This window comes from Pavona decussata, unplaced genomic scaffold (assembly GCF_977016875.1).
Source record: "Pavona decussata unplaced genomic scaffold, jaPavDecu1.1 SCAFFOLD_119, whole genome shotgun sequence".
NCBI classification, from domain to species: domain Eukaryota; kingdom Metazoa; phylum Cnidaria; class Anthozoa; order Scleractinia; family Agariciidae; genus Pavona; species Pavona decussata.
The window spans coordinates 500,275-519,466 of record NW_028145533.1 but is presented as its reverse complement, the minus strand read 5'-3'; the positions used below and the strand labels follow the sequence as shown (position 1 = coordinate 519,466).

Sequence of the window (19,192 nt, the reverse complement as noted above, 5' to 3'; positions counted from 1 at the left end):
TTTATAAGCCTCAATTGCTTAATTTTGTATGCAAGACATAAAAGGTCCCCTCCTCAATTCCATCACCAATTTAAGTAACGAGCCGGATTGCAATGTTCTGATCGGGGTTTAACTATGCTAAAAGTGACCCATTTACGATTGACTGAGTTGCAGGATTAAAAATTATTTGGAAATACAAATAAAGTTACACTGGTGGATTAAGAGCGTTCTGAAATTATTTACAATTAAAAAAAAAAAATGTTCCCGACGTTTCGGTCGCAATCACGGACCTTCTTCAGGGGAAGTGAAAGAAAAATTATGCAGAAACACAGTTATAAACAAGACGCTGATTAAAATTCAGGATATCTGCCATTTTTTCTTATTGGCGAGAGTCAAGTGTAAATACTCCTTGGGGAGTAACGCCCCGTCGGCTCGATTGAGCGGGTCTTTGGCGCAATTAATCTCCCAGGCCTCGAGAATCTTTCTTTGGTGCCAATTATTGCTAGTCCTGAGAATTGTGGCCTCATCCCACGCGATGTCGTGATTTGTTTTTATCACGTGGTCTGCAAGTGCTGATTTTTCGCCTTGTCGCCGTGCGACAGCCTTTTGGTGTTCGCTTTTTTCTTGTTATGAATTTTCTCTGCGTTTCGCCAACGTAACTCTTGCTGCAAATAGCACATGGAATGTCGTAAACGGGATCACGATTATCTTCTTTATCCATTTGGTTTTTCGGTTTTGGAAACATCTTGCTAATTGTCTGATAGGGTTTACTGAAATGCCACTTTGATGCCATGGTTTTCCAGAACTCTCTTAATTGGCTCAGAGGTCCCGCTAACGTATGGAATTGTGCTATATCCCCGTACAGATTCTGCAAGGGGGCTTCTGGAAAACCATCGCATCAAAGTGGCATTTAAACGTTATCAGACAATTAGCAAGATGTTTCCAAAACCGAAAGACCAAATGGATAAAGAAGATACTCGTGATCCCGTTTACGACATTCCATGTGCTATTTGCAGCAAGAGTTACGTTGGCGAAACGCAGAGAAAATTCATAACAGGAAAAAGCGAACACCAAAGGGCTGTCGCACGAGGACAAGGCAAAAAATCAGCACTTGCAGACCACGTGATAAAAACAAATCACGACATCGCGTGGGATGAGGCCATAATTCTCAGGACTAGCAATAATGGGCACCAAAAAAAAGATTCTCGAGGCCTGGGAGATTAATTGCGCCAAAGACCCACTCAATCGAGCCCACGGGGCGTTACTCCCCAAGGAGTATTTACACTTGACTCTCGGCAACAAGAAAAAATGACACATATCCTGAATTTTAATCAGCGTCTTGTTTATAACTGTGTTTCTGCATAATTTTTCTTTCACTTCTCCTGAAGAAGGTCCGTAATTGCGACCGAAACGTCGGGAACATTTTTTTTTTATTCTTAATAATTTCAGAACGCTTTTAATCCACCAGTGTAACTTTATTTGTATTTCCAAATAATTTTTAATGTACCCACCTGGTGACAAACCCAGCTTTAATGAGTAACAGGATGTTCGGTGAAAAATTTTCCATCTCAGCTAACAGTTACTTAAAAAAAATAACCGTCTTTTAACAAACGCCTTCTCTGTTATTTGACTGAAACGTTTGGTCGATTCTAGCTATGAGTTAACCTCACCTAGTTAATCCGACGGTTGAAGCCAGCTATCGACACAGTCAGTTTAACAGTCTGAAAATAACGATGTATGTTTGCTTGCCTAGTCCTTCTTGTATGTGATCGGTTTGGGTGTATGTATTATACCCTCGCTGTTTTGGGTCGAGCCTGATCAAGCACAATCTTTTGCCTGTTTGATGTGGGCAGTTGGAAGCGTTTTAAAATATCTGGACAAGTTAAAAGTAATTGAACTATTAACAGCCCAATTTCGATATCATAATATAAAATTCAGCCTAAAACAGTAAACATCACTGCGAGGCTCCGGGAAATAAATTGTAGAGTTTATATGAGTTTCGTTCCCCGGAGCCACGCGGTGGAGTTTATTGTTTCAGGCTGAATTATTTTTCATATATCGAAATTAGGCTAGTAGCTACCGACAAAGTCGCATTTGATCCCGACGGGCAGACCACTATGCCTGGTGTTCCAGTCCGTTAAGGATGGTGTTTCAACAGGCTTTCTTAGTAAACATTTTTTTTCTGGTTAGTGACACAAAAAAACCCTGAAAAAGAAAACCCGAGTTCTCCCATTAGGAGTCGCACCCATGAACCTATAACTACTTCAAATGCCCTACTACATGAGAATCTTGCAACACTTTTTGGTGCAACTTGTGCTGAGACTGAAACTAAGTACCGTTTCCCCTTCACGAAACACTCATATGGACAACAAAAGAACGATATCAAGTGATTTTCTCAAAAAGGAAAACAAAATATAACAAGCTTTTTATCGATTTCCTAATATACAATGGCAGGAACCATTTTTCGAAGTTGCAGTTCCACCCTAACTGCATTACATGTAATGTTTCCTTGATGCGACTAGACCTGCTAGTCCGGGCTTAAATATTGCAAGTGATGTTATATTAACAATAATGGATCAATCTTCGTCGGTGTCAGCACAGAAATCAATCCGCTAAAATGTGAATAGGAAACGGGGTAAAACGGCAGAAGTTCACACGATACTTTTTACACTTCGTTCCAGAACAGATCAGAAAAAAAAATGTTAAAAAAATTGCCTGATGTTTGCTTCGCGAGAAGCATGAAACTCGGAGTAGCAAATAAATGTGTTTAATTTGAACGAGTCCTACTCCACAAAACTACGCTTGCTGACACAGAGGAATTATATATTATCGTACAAGACAAATTACAACCATTTCATATCCTTCTATATCCCTCGATCTTCTCTCGTTCGTAGCCTGACACGGTTTAAACTATGGTTACTGGCATATAGCGCTGAGCAAAGTATTGAGGGCCCACAAGGTTACGAAGGTTGGCTTTACTCGGCACTTCGTGCCTCGTTCAGAAGGCTTCGTTTTTCGAAGAAAAGGAACAATTACTGCTCCCGCGGTCAGCGTTTGTTGGCTGCAAGTTAAACATTCGCTGTACCAGGTATACCAGATATACCAGCCCCCTAAGGAGGTTTAATTAATAAGAATTAAGCCAAATACAATCCACATTTTATGACAACAGGGAAACATCTCGAATCACAAAACTTGCACTGTCATTTTCTAGGACAGAAGCTATTGCTTGTGTTTGTTATTTGAAACAAAAATAAAACAAAAACGAAATGAAATGCGCGCTAAAAACCAAAATTTTTATTATTTGTATTGTGCAAATCACCAAAAAAACGAAAAAATAACATCCTTTATTTTTGAGGTGTTTCAACAGGTCTCAAGTGCCATCGTTAGAGTGGAGCACTCGCACTTTGTGCAGTATCTACAGTTTGTGTGGAGCGTTATAATAATAAATTATTATATTGGTTGCGTGTGTTGTTTTCTACTCTTTCGTTTTTTCTTTCATAAACATAAAAATTTGTTGATGACTAATAACAATATTTTTTGGTTTGGCATTCTGCCGAAAAACAATATCATTTCATTTTCTTCATACATGCATATGGGTGAAAGCCTCAAACTCGCAGTTTCAATTGCTAGTTGTTGCCGCAGAAGGTAAGCAGTGTAACTCTAATTCTGCGTTTGCTTGTTGGGCCTCCGATTATTTTTCGTATTTCGTTTTCGTCAAACTGTTAACTTTCTCCCCTATGACGACGAGAAGAATCCTCAACAAATTTTGGAATATCTACTCGCTCAACAACAAAGTTTAATTTTATCACCTCCTTGCGTAGGAAAATGGTCTTGGATGTTTCCCGTAACGCGGACTGCAGCTTTTTCCTCTTCCTGATTTGTAAGTACACTCTTCAGTTCAATGTGAAAATTGCAACTCATCACTTTATGAGTACGAGCCAACATTCTTGTAATGTATTAAATTCAAACGTTAGATATTTGTGCCAGTAATACTTAAGTGTGTCCATTTAAAGAGCAAATAAACGAACAATTTGAAATGGGTCATAGTTTCAAAATGGTACACAGTTTCGCCAGAAAATCTGAGCTTTTTGGCCTAAACCTCTTGAAAGTCAAAATAGCTTTCAGAGCTACCAAAATGTCAACAATTAACAATTCACCCGGCTAAGAGGAATTCAGTTCCAACGATTTGTCTATTATAAATAACCGCACTATTTGTCTCAAAATCAATTAATTGTGTGATCAAATGCCGTAAAACGCGGCGACTGAGGGCAAAAATATCGATATATTCCATCATAAAACAGTGATGGGTGTAATATTAGGCTTCAGATCTTAGTAGTTTCTTGTTTGAAAATTTGTTTAAAATATGTGTTGAAAAAGTCGCTCCTCGATCGCCCTTTTAAACAGGCTTGAAGTTATTTTTGTTAAAAGAATCTTCTCAACCAGAGACCATACATATTTAAATATTTGCCTCCACCAGTTCCACAGTATATCCCCCTTAACTACTATCATTTTGCTCGTAGTTTTTCACGGAGTCCATGGAGCAGATTTCTATACAAAGCCAAACAGAACAGTTGTGGCATTTATTGGATCCACTCAAACATTTACATGGAGCTTGAACATCAGTGCAGAGGAGAAAACAAAAGAATTGAAAGCAGAGTTTGGTCCTTGGGATGAACAGTACAAGTGGCTCAAAAGCTATTTTATTACCTTCACTCGCAACCCGTCAGGACAGGAAAATGAAACAAAAGGAGGTCACACAATGGCGCGGCGTTTGTCTTGGACGGGAGATTTGTCACGCAATTATTTCGCCGCCTTCCAGCTCACAAATATTCAACACAATGATACGGGGAAGTATGGGATCAAATTTACTGTTGGTGGTTTTCCTCCACATGACTATTATGAGTGGTTTCTCCTTTCTGTTGAGGTATCAAATATTTTTCATTTTACAACTTAATCAATCAGAAAATTATTACATAACCTTAGTAACATTACCAACTGCAAACATACTAAATTGTACGTTCATGAAAATGTTTGTCCCAAGGGTCAAATGCTACATTGCAATTGGCTCAACTCAATATGAATAAAATACAATCATATTTTCGAGAGGAGGGACTTTTCTGATATTGTAGAAATGATCTTCGTAGCAATTGTTCGGGTGCTTACCTGAAATTTAAACCTGTTGTTACGACGTCAAGATTCGCGCGCTTCAGTGCAAGGCCAAGTTAATATTTTGGACGTTACTGGAAAGAACACCGACCATCTACGTCCAGTTGAATAGTGTAAATCTAGTTGATTTTTTAAAATTTGGAGAATTCAGAAAAGCGAATATGTTTTCCTTTTTTATTTTATTTTTATTTTTCAGTATCCACCCGTCAAGCCAACTGCCGGTGAGTATGTCCGAGTGCTTTTCAAATGTAATACGCAGATTTCGCAATTCAGTTTAACTCCCATCTCAACCCAAATATAAGGACGCAATTTACCACTAAATTGACTACATAATGTAAAGTAATCGTCACGTACATTGACAAGCTTTTCAATGGGCACTTGTTCCATTAACATTTTTGACAAAAACAAACCGTAATACTCTGCACTCTTAGAAATCTACTGAAGATAGGGAGATGTCAATAACTATCGGACTGCTTAGCCTTTTGATATACAACTGTTGAAAACGTTCCTATATGCACATTTACAATCTGTTTGTCGTTTTGCATTTACAAAAGCTAACAATTCGGTTCCCAGCACAGCCCCATGCAGTGATCATTCTATTTTTCAGTGGGCAACACTGGATTTACTTTTATTGGTGAACATTTTGATCAAAAATATTTTTTCATTGCGAGGAAAGTGGAAAGAAATGGGAAAAAAAGGACGTTTTGATATTTTTACCCCAATAGGGTTTTAAATATTCTCTAACGATACTTTTTCCCATTCATAATCCCGTGCGGGTTAGATTGTTTTCTTAGTTCTGATTTAAAAAATTATGAAAGAAACCTGAAAAAACATCTTAATTCCGTATACTCCCTTAAGAGGAAGAGATCATATCATATATTCTCGTCTTAGTATTTTTGCACAAGACGAAAACTCCAACAAGTGCATCTGCAAATCTACTGGCTTTGGACCCTGTTGTAATAAAAACATAAAATAATAAAGTTTAATTTAATTCAAATCAGCCATTGCTGAGAACCTTTTCCAAAAAGCCTTCCATTATATCCTATAAAAGAGGAAAATTGTTTAAAGACATGCTAGTCAAAACGAAAATTTGAAGGCACAATAACATACACGTGCCAACCAAAATACATAGTAGGGAGTTTGGGCAGGCTTGCAACGTTTTTTAACCTTTTTTATTTTTCATCCCGCTATTCACTTCAAGTAAGAATATTTCCTTCAGCCAAGTTTTTAAGAACCTAGCAAGCCTTGTGCCAGACCTATATTGAAGAAGGAGACCTCTGTTATGCACAGGAGAGATTGCAATTTATATTGCTTTTTCTCTCTCTTTCCTTCTAGATACGCGAAATATATCTCTGGAGGTGGAGGAAGGGAAAAGCCTAAACATCACCTGTCGCATCATCACAGAAGGTAACCCAACTATTGTATGGACGAGGGACAAGAAAATTTCAGTGCAAACAGGACAGCGGAGGTGGCTCTTTATTGGAAGTGTTAACAGGTCACAGGCAGGGAACTACGTCTGTATCTCAATGAGCCCGAGTGGAAACAGAACGTCACCCATCACAGCTGTAAATGTATTGTGTGAGTACATGTTGTCAATCGTTCTTCTTCCAAGGGAACTGGTGATCTAGTTTGAAACTAGTTTTACTGAAATTTTCATTTGTAAGGCAAATAACGTACTACAAATCACAGTCCCATTAAAGCTAAGGTATCCCTAGGAATACGACTCAGCAGCTTTTGTTCACGAGAATAGGTGGTTTGCATTGCCGCCATGTTGGTGTACAAAACAAAAGGAAATTTGGTTACATGGAGGAGAAAAATCTTATTCTTCCTGTACACCAACATGGCTGCCATGACGTCACATGCTGAACCATCAATAATCACACTTCACAATTTCCTTCAGAAAAGTAGAATCAACTTGTAGACCATAATATTGCAAAGCAAAGTACTTCAAATGTTCTCTCGTGCTCCCAGATTGTTTTACGAATTTTCAAACCCAAAATTGTTTGATCTTTTGCGATTTCTTTCCTGAAAATTCAAGTTGCAAAAACTATAACGAAATAACGAAATGGAACCCGAATCAACAAGTCTTAAATGCTCGCTGGTCTTATTTCTTCCTGAAAACGAAATATTTACCTCTTCTATTCCAAATATTATAAGATAATCACAATTCGCTAAAAATTACTGAAGCGGTTAAAGCACCTCCAACAGATGGAAGCGAACCTGATAATAAACAGCGCCGAAAATACTGCTCATTAGCTATCACTTGAATGGTCACACTCGGAAATTTCATACACAGATTCAAAACGTTAGCACTACCATGTACAACATAAGAGTTAATCTAGTGAGATAAACTTTCTTAATAGACCGTACTGCAGAAGCATTATTTCATTTATTATTATTTTTTGTTTTTTTGTTTTTGCGGACTGTAGACGCGAAACCTATGGGATGACGCGATATTGTGTTGTTATAATTTCGCATCTATTTTAGACACAGCACGTAGTCACTAAGGAAACATTTCTGAGGGAAGAGACTGTGATTTTTGTAAGATATTATCAGTTCTTTTGCATTTGATCTGTACATACATTTTTCTCGATCTTTTTTAATTTTGTGTGTATATCTTTAGGTCTTTACAATCTAGGTTGTTTTCCTGTTAGGGCAAACTGGTGATCGCGTGCAATCTCATAGGCATTTGTCATATCGGAGCATTTTGTTCCCAACTGTCCCGTAAAACTCCAAATTATGGTTTTCCCAATTCTGCATTTTGTCTCTGATATACACAAGAATTATGTCAAAACAACTTAGCCTAAAGTTGACTACGGTAATTTGCAATTCGAAAGGGAAATTTCAATTAGCTTTTCAAGATGGCAACAAGGAAACACCGAATCAAAATAACAATTAAAAGAAAAAAGAAAGGAGTAAAATTGAAGCAAGCAGGAAAAGACTCAACATAACTGATACAGTGCAATTTAAATGGAGCGCCGAGTTTGATATGAGTTTCGATTACTGCTGCAAGTAAATTAAAAGCCGAATTCTATTCTACCTCATTCTGTGGGATTGTGAACCTTTCGGTTTTTGTTTTTTGGCTTGCCATTTTTCAATACTGGCGTCAACAAACAAAAAAAACAAAACAAAACAAAACAAAAACGTGAAACATATGGTTGAAAACAAAATTTGAATTAAAAACAAAATGTCTTTCAGAGGTCAGGATGTTACCGTGGAAAGGAACATCTAAAACACTGGAACCTATATTTTTTAATCATTAATCCCCTAACTAATCTTGTAGGACTTTTATCTGAGTTTAAAACGTTACGCTGCCATTAGAAACTGCAACATTTTGGTTTATGGATTATCGTGGATTCATTACGGAAACACGTGCCCTTCCACGTGTTTTGTAAAACAAATTAAAGAAGGCAAGGCTTAGCTTTGTTGCTGTAACTTAGTACGTAAAACGTGACAGAGTCAGACCTTTAACTGACTCTTAGGTCTATGTAACGACTAAGTCTTGTGATTAACGTCCATCCTTTCTTTTGTGATGTGATGTTTGTTTTCAAAGACATAATAAACAAACAAACAAAAAATACTTCGGCGTTTCTTGCAGTTTTGAACTATGGTAACATCTTCCTATATGAAGAGAGGGCTACAGAAGATCAAACTTCTTTCTTATTTTTATCAACACTTTTTTGGCATAACTTATCATCAGAGCAAAAGCAGGACATATATGTCGAGCCTATTAAATAAAACTTAGCACGTCTTGCGTTTCCTTCAGTCACTATTTCTCATGCACGTAACGAATCTATTTCCTTTTACTAAACAAAAACAATTTGGTTTCAATTCAGATGGACCAAGCATCGATGAAACAAACAAGGTTGTCCCAGTACTTGGAACAAAAGGAGCCTTGACAACACTCACATGTGAAGCAGATGGAAATCCCCCTCCAACATTTCAATGGCGTACAAATGACAGAGTTATCAGCGAAGGCGTCACTAGAAACTGGAACTCAAGTACTTTAGCAATCACTCCCACGAATGATGAAGATTTCTCCCACTATGTGTGCACAGCCAAGAATCGAGTTGGATGGGATGCAGTTACATTCAATTTGCATGAGGAAGGCAAGTGACAATCTTCCTATTCTGGGTAACATCCCTTCAGTGGGTTGTAAGTAAGCAAACTACGAGTACTATATTGTAGGAGAAATCACACGGTCTGAAACGTTCCCCGCTAGCGGCTATCAGCTAATCTATCAAGTATTATGGGCTACATGGTACTTGGCAGAATGCGACACGTAATGTCACGCCTCAATTAACGTGACACAAGATATTCCGCATATAATATATGCCACGAAAGATATTGGAAAACTTTAACACGGAAGAAGAAGGTTTAATTTTGTTGCAAGCGAGCACGTTAATCCAAGCAAAAGTACCTGAAAGTACCTTCATGTAAAACAAGCGAGGTATTTGTCTTCGCGTCTTATTTGTCCTTCGAAATTCGTCGTCTTACTTGAGTTTCGATCTCAGAAAATTGCAGCCGTCACAGAAAAACGATGCCCGTTGCAAATTTAACAACAAATTCCCAACAAAGTAATGTCCATCTTTTACATAATTGTTCTACCGACAAATGGCTAAGGTAAATGACATCTATAATTTATCCAAATCTTCTTTGCACATAATTTGTTTTTCTTGCTGCGTAACGATTGGTTCTTAATTAAAAAAAAAATAAATTTTGGAACATTTCCCACCGCAACTGAAAGATATTTAGCTGAGTGTCAAACATGTAAATTTAAACCAAGGTAAACGATTTTCACGTTTAACGAGTAAAAAAAAAAAATAATTTATCAAATTTTCAGGTCCACATGTTGCGGAAAATCAGAAAGCTCTAGAAGGTTGGTGCATAGCATTCAGTGCTTTTTATTTGTGAACATGAATTGACTGATTATACGTTTTGAGGTCATTAAAACCGATGAAAATAAATATTCTTTATGACCATGCGCGTCAGAATTACAACATTCAATAACAACATTCGTTTTCGATTTTTTTTTTGTTTTATTTTGTTTTCGAACAGGGCTCTTAATGAAATTAATTTACCCAAATATATTAAAATCGCTGATTATGGTCCATGTTTCGGCTAAAACCTCAAAAGTACTTCTGTACAAAAGTTTAGCACGAGAAGTGAAGCATTCGCAGTAACCTTCTACGACGGACTTAAACCGAAAATAAAGGAATAAGCACTAGAAAAATTAGAAGTAAATCAGTGCGTATTTATTATAAACTAAATTCGATTTTGAGACGGCAATACGACTTTATATTGACGGCTAGTTGGGAGAAAATATATTCCGTATTGGGCGGAGTCGCATACGGAATATATTTTCTCCCAACGCCGTCAATATAAAGTCGTATTGCCGTCTCAAAATCGAATTTAGTTTTTTATCGCGATACTGACATTTTGTTGGAGAGAGTAAACGGACAAAGTACAAATCGTGCGCTGATTGAAAGATAAATTCTTACCTCAGTTAAACTGTAGCCATGGTAATATCCGTCCGCGAAATTTTTTTCTCGTGGCGGGTTATTTGAATTTTTGGCTTTAATTTTTACGTCAAAATAAAGAAAATGCGAAAAATTAAAGTCCATAAAGCACCTACCATTGATGAAATAGACGAGCTAGTAGGTTTGAACATTTTACCAGCAAATGTTATTGAAAATTTGTTACCGCCGAGACAAAAACAACAACATGAAAACAGTGATGAATAAACCTCACAACCAGAAGCAAGAATAAAAAGAGCAACCATACTAGTACCCAAAAACGAAAACAGAGCATTGTTGTCTTAGCTTAGATGCCGTGGAGATTTAGAAATTTGAAAGAAACCAAGCTGCGAAGAATACTGTAAAAATTACCGAGTCTGCCGTTCGGCGCTACGACAAGAAGATCAAATTGACTAACCTGAGCCATGAAAGAGAACGCAGCAGCGCTCTTTGAGCAATTTTTTCTAGAGATAAGAGACATCAGAAAAGAAACAGATCCTTTTGCCTTGAAAATGCCATAATTTATTGGAATTTAAGCTCGTTGTTATTTACCGTGGCCGCTTTCACATTCAAGAAAGTCTTTTAAGTAAATTTCTCTTCATCGAATTTATAATCACTCTTTTTCGCTTACCTTTAAGAAAAAAAAGTTGTATCCGCTGTACCATGGTACACGTTCACCACAAAAATAAAATATCATAAGTGGTCCTTGAACAGTGTCAGAAGCTTTGTAAACTCAAATGAAAAGAAACAAACAACACCATCCAACGTCGCATGTTCATTCACAGAAGTAAAATTTTGATCTGTGCGTGCCAAACCCATTTAAGTGCCGTGCTGTCATGCTTACATGACAGTTTTTGAGCCAATCAGAAATCGTCATTTTGAGACGGCAATACGACTTTATGTTGACATCTCAGTGCAATGGGAAGATCCCCAGGATCGCGATAAACAGGGATACCGCGTACAAGCAATTCTAGATGGTTTTTGTTTTTTTACTTATCACTGGCTGAGAATGTCGCGCGAATTCGAAAGTGAACTAAAAGCCACTACACCCGGCAAAATGATGCACTGATCCATTCGGTCTAATTTTTTTTCCGACATAGACGATGATAACACCCGTCTTATCAAGTATCTATCGATATCTGCTGTTTTGGCAGTAGTCTTGGTTTGCGCTTTCCTTGCCCAACGATATGTGGCTAAGAGATACCGACAGCGGGCAAATCAACGTAAAAGTAAGTCACTTTTTATATAAGAACCTCTTTTTATAAGAACGTTAAGACTGAGATTAACTAAAATTGAAGAACATTTTCTAGGCTGAGAGTCAGTTAAGAATATTTAATTTTGAACCAATGTTTATAAAATGAACAGTATGAATACGGGATAGAAGTGTGATAGAGTGTAATCAGTTACCAACATGCATACAAAAGCAGAAGTTCATCACCAGAATTTGGAAGACTGAGGAAAACGGATTTCGAGTCTTAGACCAACCCTTAGGATTTTAAATTAAATGAGCGTTATGTTTGTACTATAAGTATAGTTACAACTGGTTAGGCACTCATGAGACTAAGACCGTCTACAGGGCTATGCCAGACTCAGCACTGTAAGCACCACATTAACCATTCCTCATCTCACGTTCCTTGTTCCCGTTTTTGTGACTGAATTTGACGACAAATGGAACTTATTTTCATATTTCAGAGGACGACCCCGACGAGCCACAAACGTACGTACATTTTACCTCTCCCTATGAATTAACATGAAACACAAACAGTGTCGGTGATATTAATGAATATTTTTTGATGGTAACAAAGACCTTACTGTCACCCTGTCAATACGTCCTTTTGGTTCCATTCGACTACAGTGTTTATGATCATTTGTTTTGAGCGCGCAAAAAATCTAATGCAGATATTTAATTAATTTATTAGCTTGACAAGGCGTTTATTGCCTTTCAGTGTTGATAACCTTTCGAAATACCTGATATCATTTGAACCGTAAATTACTTTGATTCACCAAGTTTACTTCATCAACCATACATATCACCACCAAGCGTGTAGATAACGTATTCTACGTTTGATCAGCAATTCAATATATCAAACGAAGATTATTTAGTGTATTGGTATCATTACTATCTTATTTATATTATTTCATTATTTTGTTTTTTGAAGTTGGGCACGTGATCTTACTGCTGTCGAACTCAATCAACGCGGGATCGGTGTAAACCCTACATTCTCTGGAGATGCCGAATGGGAAATACCTCGAGCCAACTTGAATGTTGAGAAAGTAATTGGTCATGGTGCATTTGGCGTGGTGTCACGTGCTTTGGCCTTGGATTTGCCTGGAAGGCCTGGTTGGACTGTTGTAGCGGTGAAGAGTGTGCAAGGTACTTTAATATTTCTCACCTTTACAACTAAGCTGTGGCTTAATTTTAAAAATAGTTCCAAATAACACGTCAGTCGATGATTAAGACCAACAAAAAAGCAAACAGATGCAAAACTGGAACACAATTCTCATCGAGGTTTCGTAAAAAAGGGAGCCCATTTCACATAGACGTCAGAGAATTGAAAAGCCGTAAATCATTTTCTGTCTTCGCCATTTGCAACAATAATGTTACTGTGGTAAAGTGCGTTTCGGAGAATTGACTCTCACTGACGGCGAATGACGAAAAAAAACACTAAATATAAAAACAAAAACAAAAAACTGCGAAAGAAAATAAAACAAAACAGACATGAGCAGATACATTTAACAAAAAAAAAGGAAAATACGTGTTCAAGTTCAGAAGTATTTCCTGGGCTGTTATTGGATGAGTTGCGTGGAGAAAAACTCGTACGTTTTCATTCTTTGTCATCCACGACGATTCTACGAGAATTCTACGTCTGTTATCGTGAAGATATAATTTTTTAATGAAGGTTATTGAGTTGACCGTGACGAGTGCTCTTTCTTGGGATTTTCGGCGAACTCTACGGCGGATGAACATGTCTCTGTGATAGCCACATCCCAAAGGTATGGTAGCCACCACTTTGGTTACCACACTCCATAATTCGACAAATTTGTTTTAACCCTCAGTTATACTAACGCTTGAATGGCTGAAAGAATCACCCCTTCTCTTTTTTTTTTTTAATCATAAAACAGAGGACGCTTCAGAAAAGGAAAAGCGCGACCTGTTATCCGAGATGTCAGTCCTTAAAAACCTTGAACCCCATCCTCACGTCATCCGATTGCATGGCTGTGTCAGTACTGAAGGTTGGTTGATACTTTGAGACTTTGCGTCTCAGTTGCGTATCAGTCAAGTTCACAAATCATAGTAAATTATTCTAATAACCTCACAACCAACAAATATTATACCTTTCTATGAGAGATAAGCGACAGACATCATCTGAATAGAGTACGGATTCGATTTTCATCTGCACATTGAATTTTACTCGACGTGTTTGGAACTCAGAACATGGTTAAAAGCCACCGTGAGAGCTTTATAAAAGATAAATAATAATGAAGTGCGTAAACTATGGGCAAACGTCTTTTTTGCACACGAAACAACCAGAAGCAAAACCGATGAAGCAGTATATAAATCAGTAAACGTGGTGAGATTATGATGGAATTTTTCACTTGGCTTCCATTTCAAGTTATCTTAAAAATACTGTCGAAATATCTTTAAGAGGCCTTCCAATAATTTGTTTTTAAAGCTCGTCCTTTGGTTGTCGTGGAGTATGCACAATATGGTGACCTGCTTGGTTACCTCAGGAAGAGTAGGGGCATGCGTGATAACTATTACAGTGACCCTTCAGTCAAACCTCAGACCAGCCTTACATCCAGGCAGTTGCTGAAGTTTGCCTGGGAAATCAGTGATGGAATGGACTATCTTTCGACAAAAAAGGTGATTTTTGACTACGATTTATGATAAGTACCTACTGACTGTGAGGGCCTGATGATAAAATGTGTCATATAAAAAAAGGTACAATTGGTTGCGATTGCTTCGTTATACACCCACCAAGTCTCACTGCATTAGCCTCAATGCCTTTGAAGTTACGAAGAGGGGGAAGGGGGTGGGAAATCCCCCTCCCTCCCCAGAGGCTCAAGAATGAAAAAAGTCTATGATCAATAATAGCATCGCTTGGTGCCTATTTATAATGGCGAGTAGAGAGGGGGACCACATGACCATATTGAGTAATGTTTGTCTAAGGCTACAACGCCACAACTATACCTGACTAATCTAGCCATGAACCAAAGACCCTCCGATCTTCCGATCGATATTCTAATCAAAAGTCCTTTACAGTAACTACTATTCACTGCACCTTCGCGAAGAAAATTTATTTCACCACAACTCAGGACCTTCTCTTGGTTTCGATTCTATCGTATGTTGCGGTTTATTTTAAATACTTCAATGATTTTATTTTATTTTCAGATTATTCATCGTGACCTGGCAGCGAGAAATGTCTTGGTCGGTGAAGAAGAAGTGTGTAAGATCACTGACTTTGGAATGGCCAGAGACGTCCAAGAAGAGGACATATATGTTCGAACACACGAGGTAATGACACTTGAATATTGTTTCATAATCATGGGAAACACTTAAGTTAGCTTTATACGTTGAAAAGATGAACGTTCCTCTTTGTATTCTTTGTTGCTTTGAAATTTTTATGAAAAGAGTGATCTTTTCTTTCTGATTTCAGGGTCGCCTGCCAATCAAATGGACAGCACCAGAGGCCTTGTTTGGCAGTGGAGCGTACACAACAGCGAGTGATGTGTAAGAATGTGTCGGTGTTGTTTTTAAGCGGCGCATTTCAGTTCAAGGCTTGTGCCACTTGACATTCTCTGAGTGCTTTTATTTGGTAACCATGTGAATGCGAGATGGTACCCAATGGTGATCGGTTTGGTGCACTAGTGTGTAAATAGTGGAAGAAGGAGCATGACCAGCCATTGACCATCATTCAGGATGTTTCTGTGCGAGAGCAGTGAGCAAAAGTGTTCGTCCTGTTCCTGTGGCTTAGTGAAAAGAGATAGGCCCGGGAAATGCTGTTTGACTTAGTTTTTCTTTCATTCTTTCTTTATTTATTTTGTGTCTTTTCATCGTAACTGCCGAACTAATTCTAGGGAAAATTGCATTATGAATATGTTGAAACCAGACTAGCCTGAGATAACTCTCAAATTCTTCGTATTTTGTTCTATTCAGGTGGAGTTATGGTGTTGTCTTATATGAAATATTCACTGTTGGTAAGTTAAAGCCCATAAGTCTGAGATTCCAAGAAATATGAATAACATGGAAAATAAATTTACAATAATATGTATTTGACTACAGGATAATACAGCTTCACGTAATCACCCAAAGTGTTTCAGTTATATCAAAAAATCGTCAGTCTCAGCCACGCATGCAACCAAACTACTCTGCTTTGTTTTAGGTGGAGATCCTTTTCCTGGTGTATACATGAGAGAAATTCCGACCTTGTTAAAGAACGGCTACCGGATGTCACGCCCCAAATTCGTCAGTCCTAAACTGTAAGTTCAATGTACATATAGACCTCGATCTTAATTCTAAAGTGTGTAGATCATTACAATTCAAACGATTTTTAAATTGAGCCTCGGAAGGTGAAGAGCAATATAAAGTACTGTGCATACCAAAGTTCAGTCGATTTCCGTCGAGCTGAATGCAACTCAAGCCTTTAAGCCTCTGGAAAACTGATAAAAATCGCAATTAATCGGCCCAATAACCACGCTTTATTTTGAAGGGTCGATGGCCTTAAAATCAAACAGAGTCCCGATTGATTCTTTTACGTTAACGCAATTCTGTTAAACTGACATAAGTACACCCATTAAATGGGGCACTATTGTGTTATTAATGTAACAGCATTGCTCTGTCAAGCGTGATGTAGATGATAGGCTGATCAGACCGTCGTACAGGATTCGGCGACGAAAGAACAACCAAACACAAAAGCAATGACCTTAGTCATGAAAAAAAACAATTCCTTGCGCAAACCAGGTCCACCCGTGTAAGCTAAAGGAAAAATACGTTAACCTCTATCAGTCAAGAGTGATGAAGGGAGTCAGTTTCACAAGGGTTTGGATATGTATTGTCACTGTTCGCTTTTGGAAATCTATTTTTGTTAAGGTGCAAATGATAAACATAAAATGACGAGCGCTTAAAAATGGGAATTAGTTTTATAAATTGATAGCCGTTCTTGTTATAATAGGCACGAAATTATGATGGAGTGCTGGAATAACGAACCCTCTCATCGCCCCAGCTTTGCTTCCTTGCGTCCCACACTGCACCATATGAAGGAGGAAGAGGAACAGGTAAGTGGTTCATATTGATTTTAAATAAACTATCAATTAGGTATCGAACCACGCAACCAACCAACCAACCAATAACCACTTATCCAACGTAATGCAGCGACCAATCAACCAAATTACCTAAGAAACTTTCCAACCAACCGATGAACCGATCGACTACCCACCCACCCAACCGTCTTTGAATTTTCTGGCTATCAAAATTTAAGAGGAATCCAGCGTAAAGTACGTGGATAGAAAAACACGTAAACAAATACGCCAACATCTATATTTCAATAAGTGAGCTTTTCGTTCAGACTCTTACACTGTTTCATCATTTTTGCTTGCGTAGGAATACATTAATCTGGAGGAGCTTTTCTACGAAAATGTGCTGCCAACCAGTTGCTTGAAGAGCACAGACGATGAACGACAAGAAACTTGCATTTAAAGTAAAGGGTGTGGGGCGGTGGGGTTAACTAAGGACCCCAAAGTTTTTGTGTTTCAACGATCGTATTTGCACTCAGTTTAAAATTCTAGTTACTGATAAACCAAAACTCCGTGGAGGATGTATGAAAGCAAGCCCTTTTTTTTTGTTTTTAAGTATTGCATTTTTAAAGGAGTAATGTCACTTATTTTATCGTCTTGGGTAGAATGAAATGATGGTTTCGCTTTGTTAACAATTAGCCTACTAAAGCACTCAAGCTACAATCGTGGAGAAATCTCGTTAAGAAATCTGAACGCGGCCCACAAAAAACAATTATTCACTATTCCTCCCCTCGAATTTCTACAAGTTACTTCTCCCTCTCCCCTCCCCCTATACAATGTTGAGAAGTGTTGATTGCCGGGAAACTGTTTGTGACCCACCAAACAACTTGAGTCGGGGGGAGGGGGGCAGGGGAAATATGGTTGTTCGATTGTTTACTTGTAAAAAGGCTTGGAAGGGTACGTTTTCTTAACAGTTTTGTCCACAATTGAAGCAAAGTCAAAGCCCGGTATTACGGACACCGTTGGAACCAAAAAAAATTTGTCTGGGTTACGGAGTGTCCTTATTAAGCGGGTTAATTTTAAGGAGAATGTATGGTGTAAGACCAAGAATCCTGTCCGTAATACGAGATGTCCGTATCAAGCGAGTATTCGTTAAGCGGAGTTCAACTGTATTAATTATCTTTTGGAAAAAAAAAATAACAAAGGTAATTACGGTTTGGTCTTCTTGTGATAAAATATTTGATATTCTCTACTCGATGCTCTAAGAGAATTTTCATACTGACGACAGAGATACTTTCTCAATATTCTGTACAGTGTTGACCAGAACACATCAAAATCCCCTTGACAATGCCCCTTTAATGAAGCAAACAATTGTTAAATTTTACAGTGCCAACAACTGTTAACTGACCCGATAGCAAACAAACACAACCTAAACCTTGAACTCTGCAAAAAATGCAAGCAACAGAGCCTTTAATACTGTAGACATAAACTGATGAAAAATAATAAATTATTGCTCTTGTCCCTTTGGTAACCTTAATCAGCAATTGGCGTATAATATAAAACGTCGGTGTTCGAGTGTTATTGAGGGCCATAAAATACAGTGTTCCAAACAACCTTGTGCACACACAGCGTCAACCGAAAGAAGGAAAAAGCCAGCCGCGCTCAACAGCTTTAATAATCGTCTCAAGGAGCTGCGCATTTTCATTTGAAACATTTTTTAAGCTGGCTTGAACTAGCAGTATTAGGAATGCAAAATGTACCAATGGACTCCGGTTTGCCGACTTGCCAACTCCCTGCTGTACATAGTTTGATCAACTAATAGTTCGAAACTAGAGAAGGGCCTAGTTGGTCCTAGATTAAGCTGGGTAAACGCGAACTTTGATACGAGTTTAATTACTAATAAATTAACATTTTTTACAACGCTATTTTTGGCACCCAGTTTAGAAGTAAACACTTTTTAACCATCAACTTTTTTTGTATTTTTTTTTTCACAATTTTTCACTAGCGAGATTAGGACCTCGGTTAATTTTTAATGGTTGATTAGCGTTAATCGGCTATAGAAAAACGGGGCTCACTTTGGTATCATAAGTTCGGCTATAGTGTACGTTTATAAAAGTAGTAAGTGCCAATTAGGAAATGCCAAGTTTACTGAATGAATGTAAAAAAAAAAAAGAGTAGCACAGTCATACGGAAAGACCTCTCTTTAAGAACTTCAATAGTAAATAAAGTGTTTCTCAAAATAATTATGCTTCTTTGCTTGGTTGTTCATCTTGGTGAAAAACTGGGCGTAGCGAACA

General features: G+C 37.9%; 1 protein-coding gene across 1 annotated transcript; it reads left to right on the top strand.

Annotated features, from left to right (window-relative positions):
* The first annotated feature begins 3,556 nt into the window (after positions 1 to 3,556).
* Positions 3,557 to 19,050, top strand: LOC146469748 (fibroblast growth factor receptor 1-like). The gene is made up of 18 exons (XM_085122888.1): positions 3,557 to 3,624; positions 3,801 to 3,859; positions 4,500 to 4,903; positions 5,342 to 5,366; positions 6,481 to 6,723; positions 8,982 to 9,254; positions 9,989 to 10,024; positions 11,762 to 11,890; positions 12,354 to 12,378; positions 12,821 to 13,035; positions 13,785 to 13,895; positions 14,336 to 14,526; positions 15,055 to 15,177; positions 15,320 to 15,393; positions 15,820 to 15,860; positions 16,046 to 16,142; positions 16,835 to 16,937; positions 17,263 to 19,050. The coding sequence occupies exons 1-18, from the start codon at positions 3,566 to 3,568 to the stop codon at positions 17,356 to 17,358; spliced, it is 2,304 nt and encodes a 767-aa protein (XP_084979014.1). The 5' UTR covers positions 3,557 to 3,565; the 3' UTR covers positions 17,359 to 19,050.
* Positions 19,051 to 19,192: the final 142 nt, after the last annotated feature.

What these genes read in the sequence shown, in the direction of transcription:
- LOC146469748 (XM_085122888.1), top strand. Translation starts at nt 3,566, where the DNA reads ATGCATATGGGTGAAAGCCTCAAACTCGCAGTTTCAATTGCTAGTTGT. An exon ending in TGGCTGTGTCAGTACTGAAG is followed by an intron (nt 13,896 to 14,335) that starts GTTGGTTGATAC and finishes TTGTTTTTAAAG; the next exon opens with CTCGTCCTTTGGTTGTCGTG. An exon ending in AAATTCGTCAGTCCTAAACT is followed by an intron (nt 16,143 to 16,834) that starts GTAAGTTCAATG and finishes TTGTTATAATAG; the next exon opens with GCACGAAATTATGATGGAGT.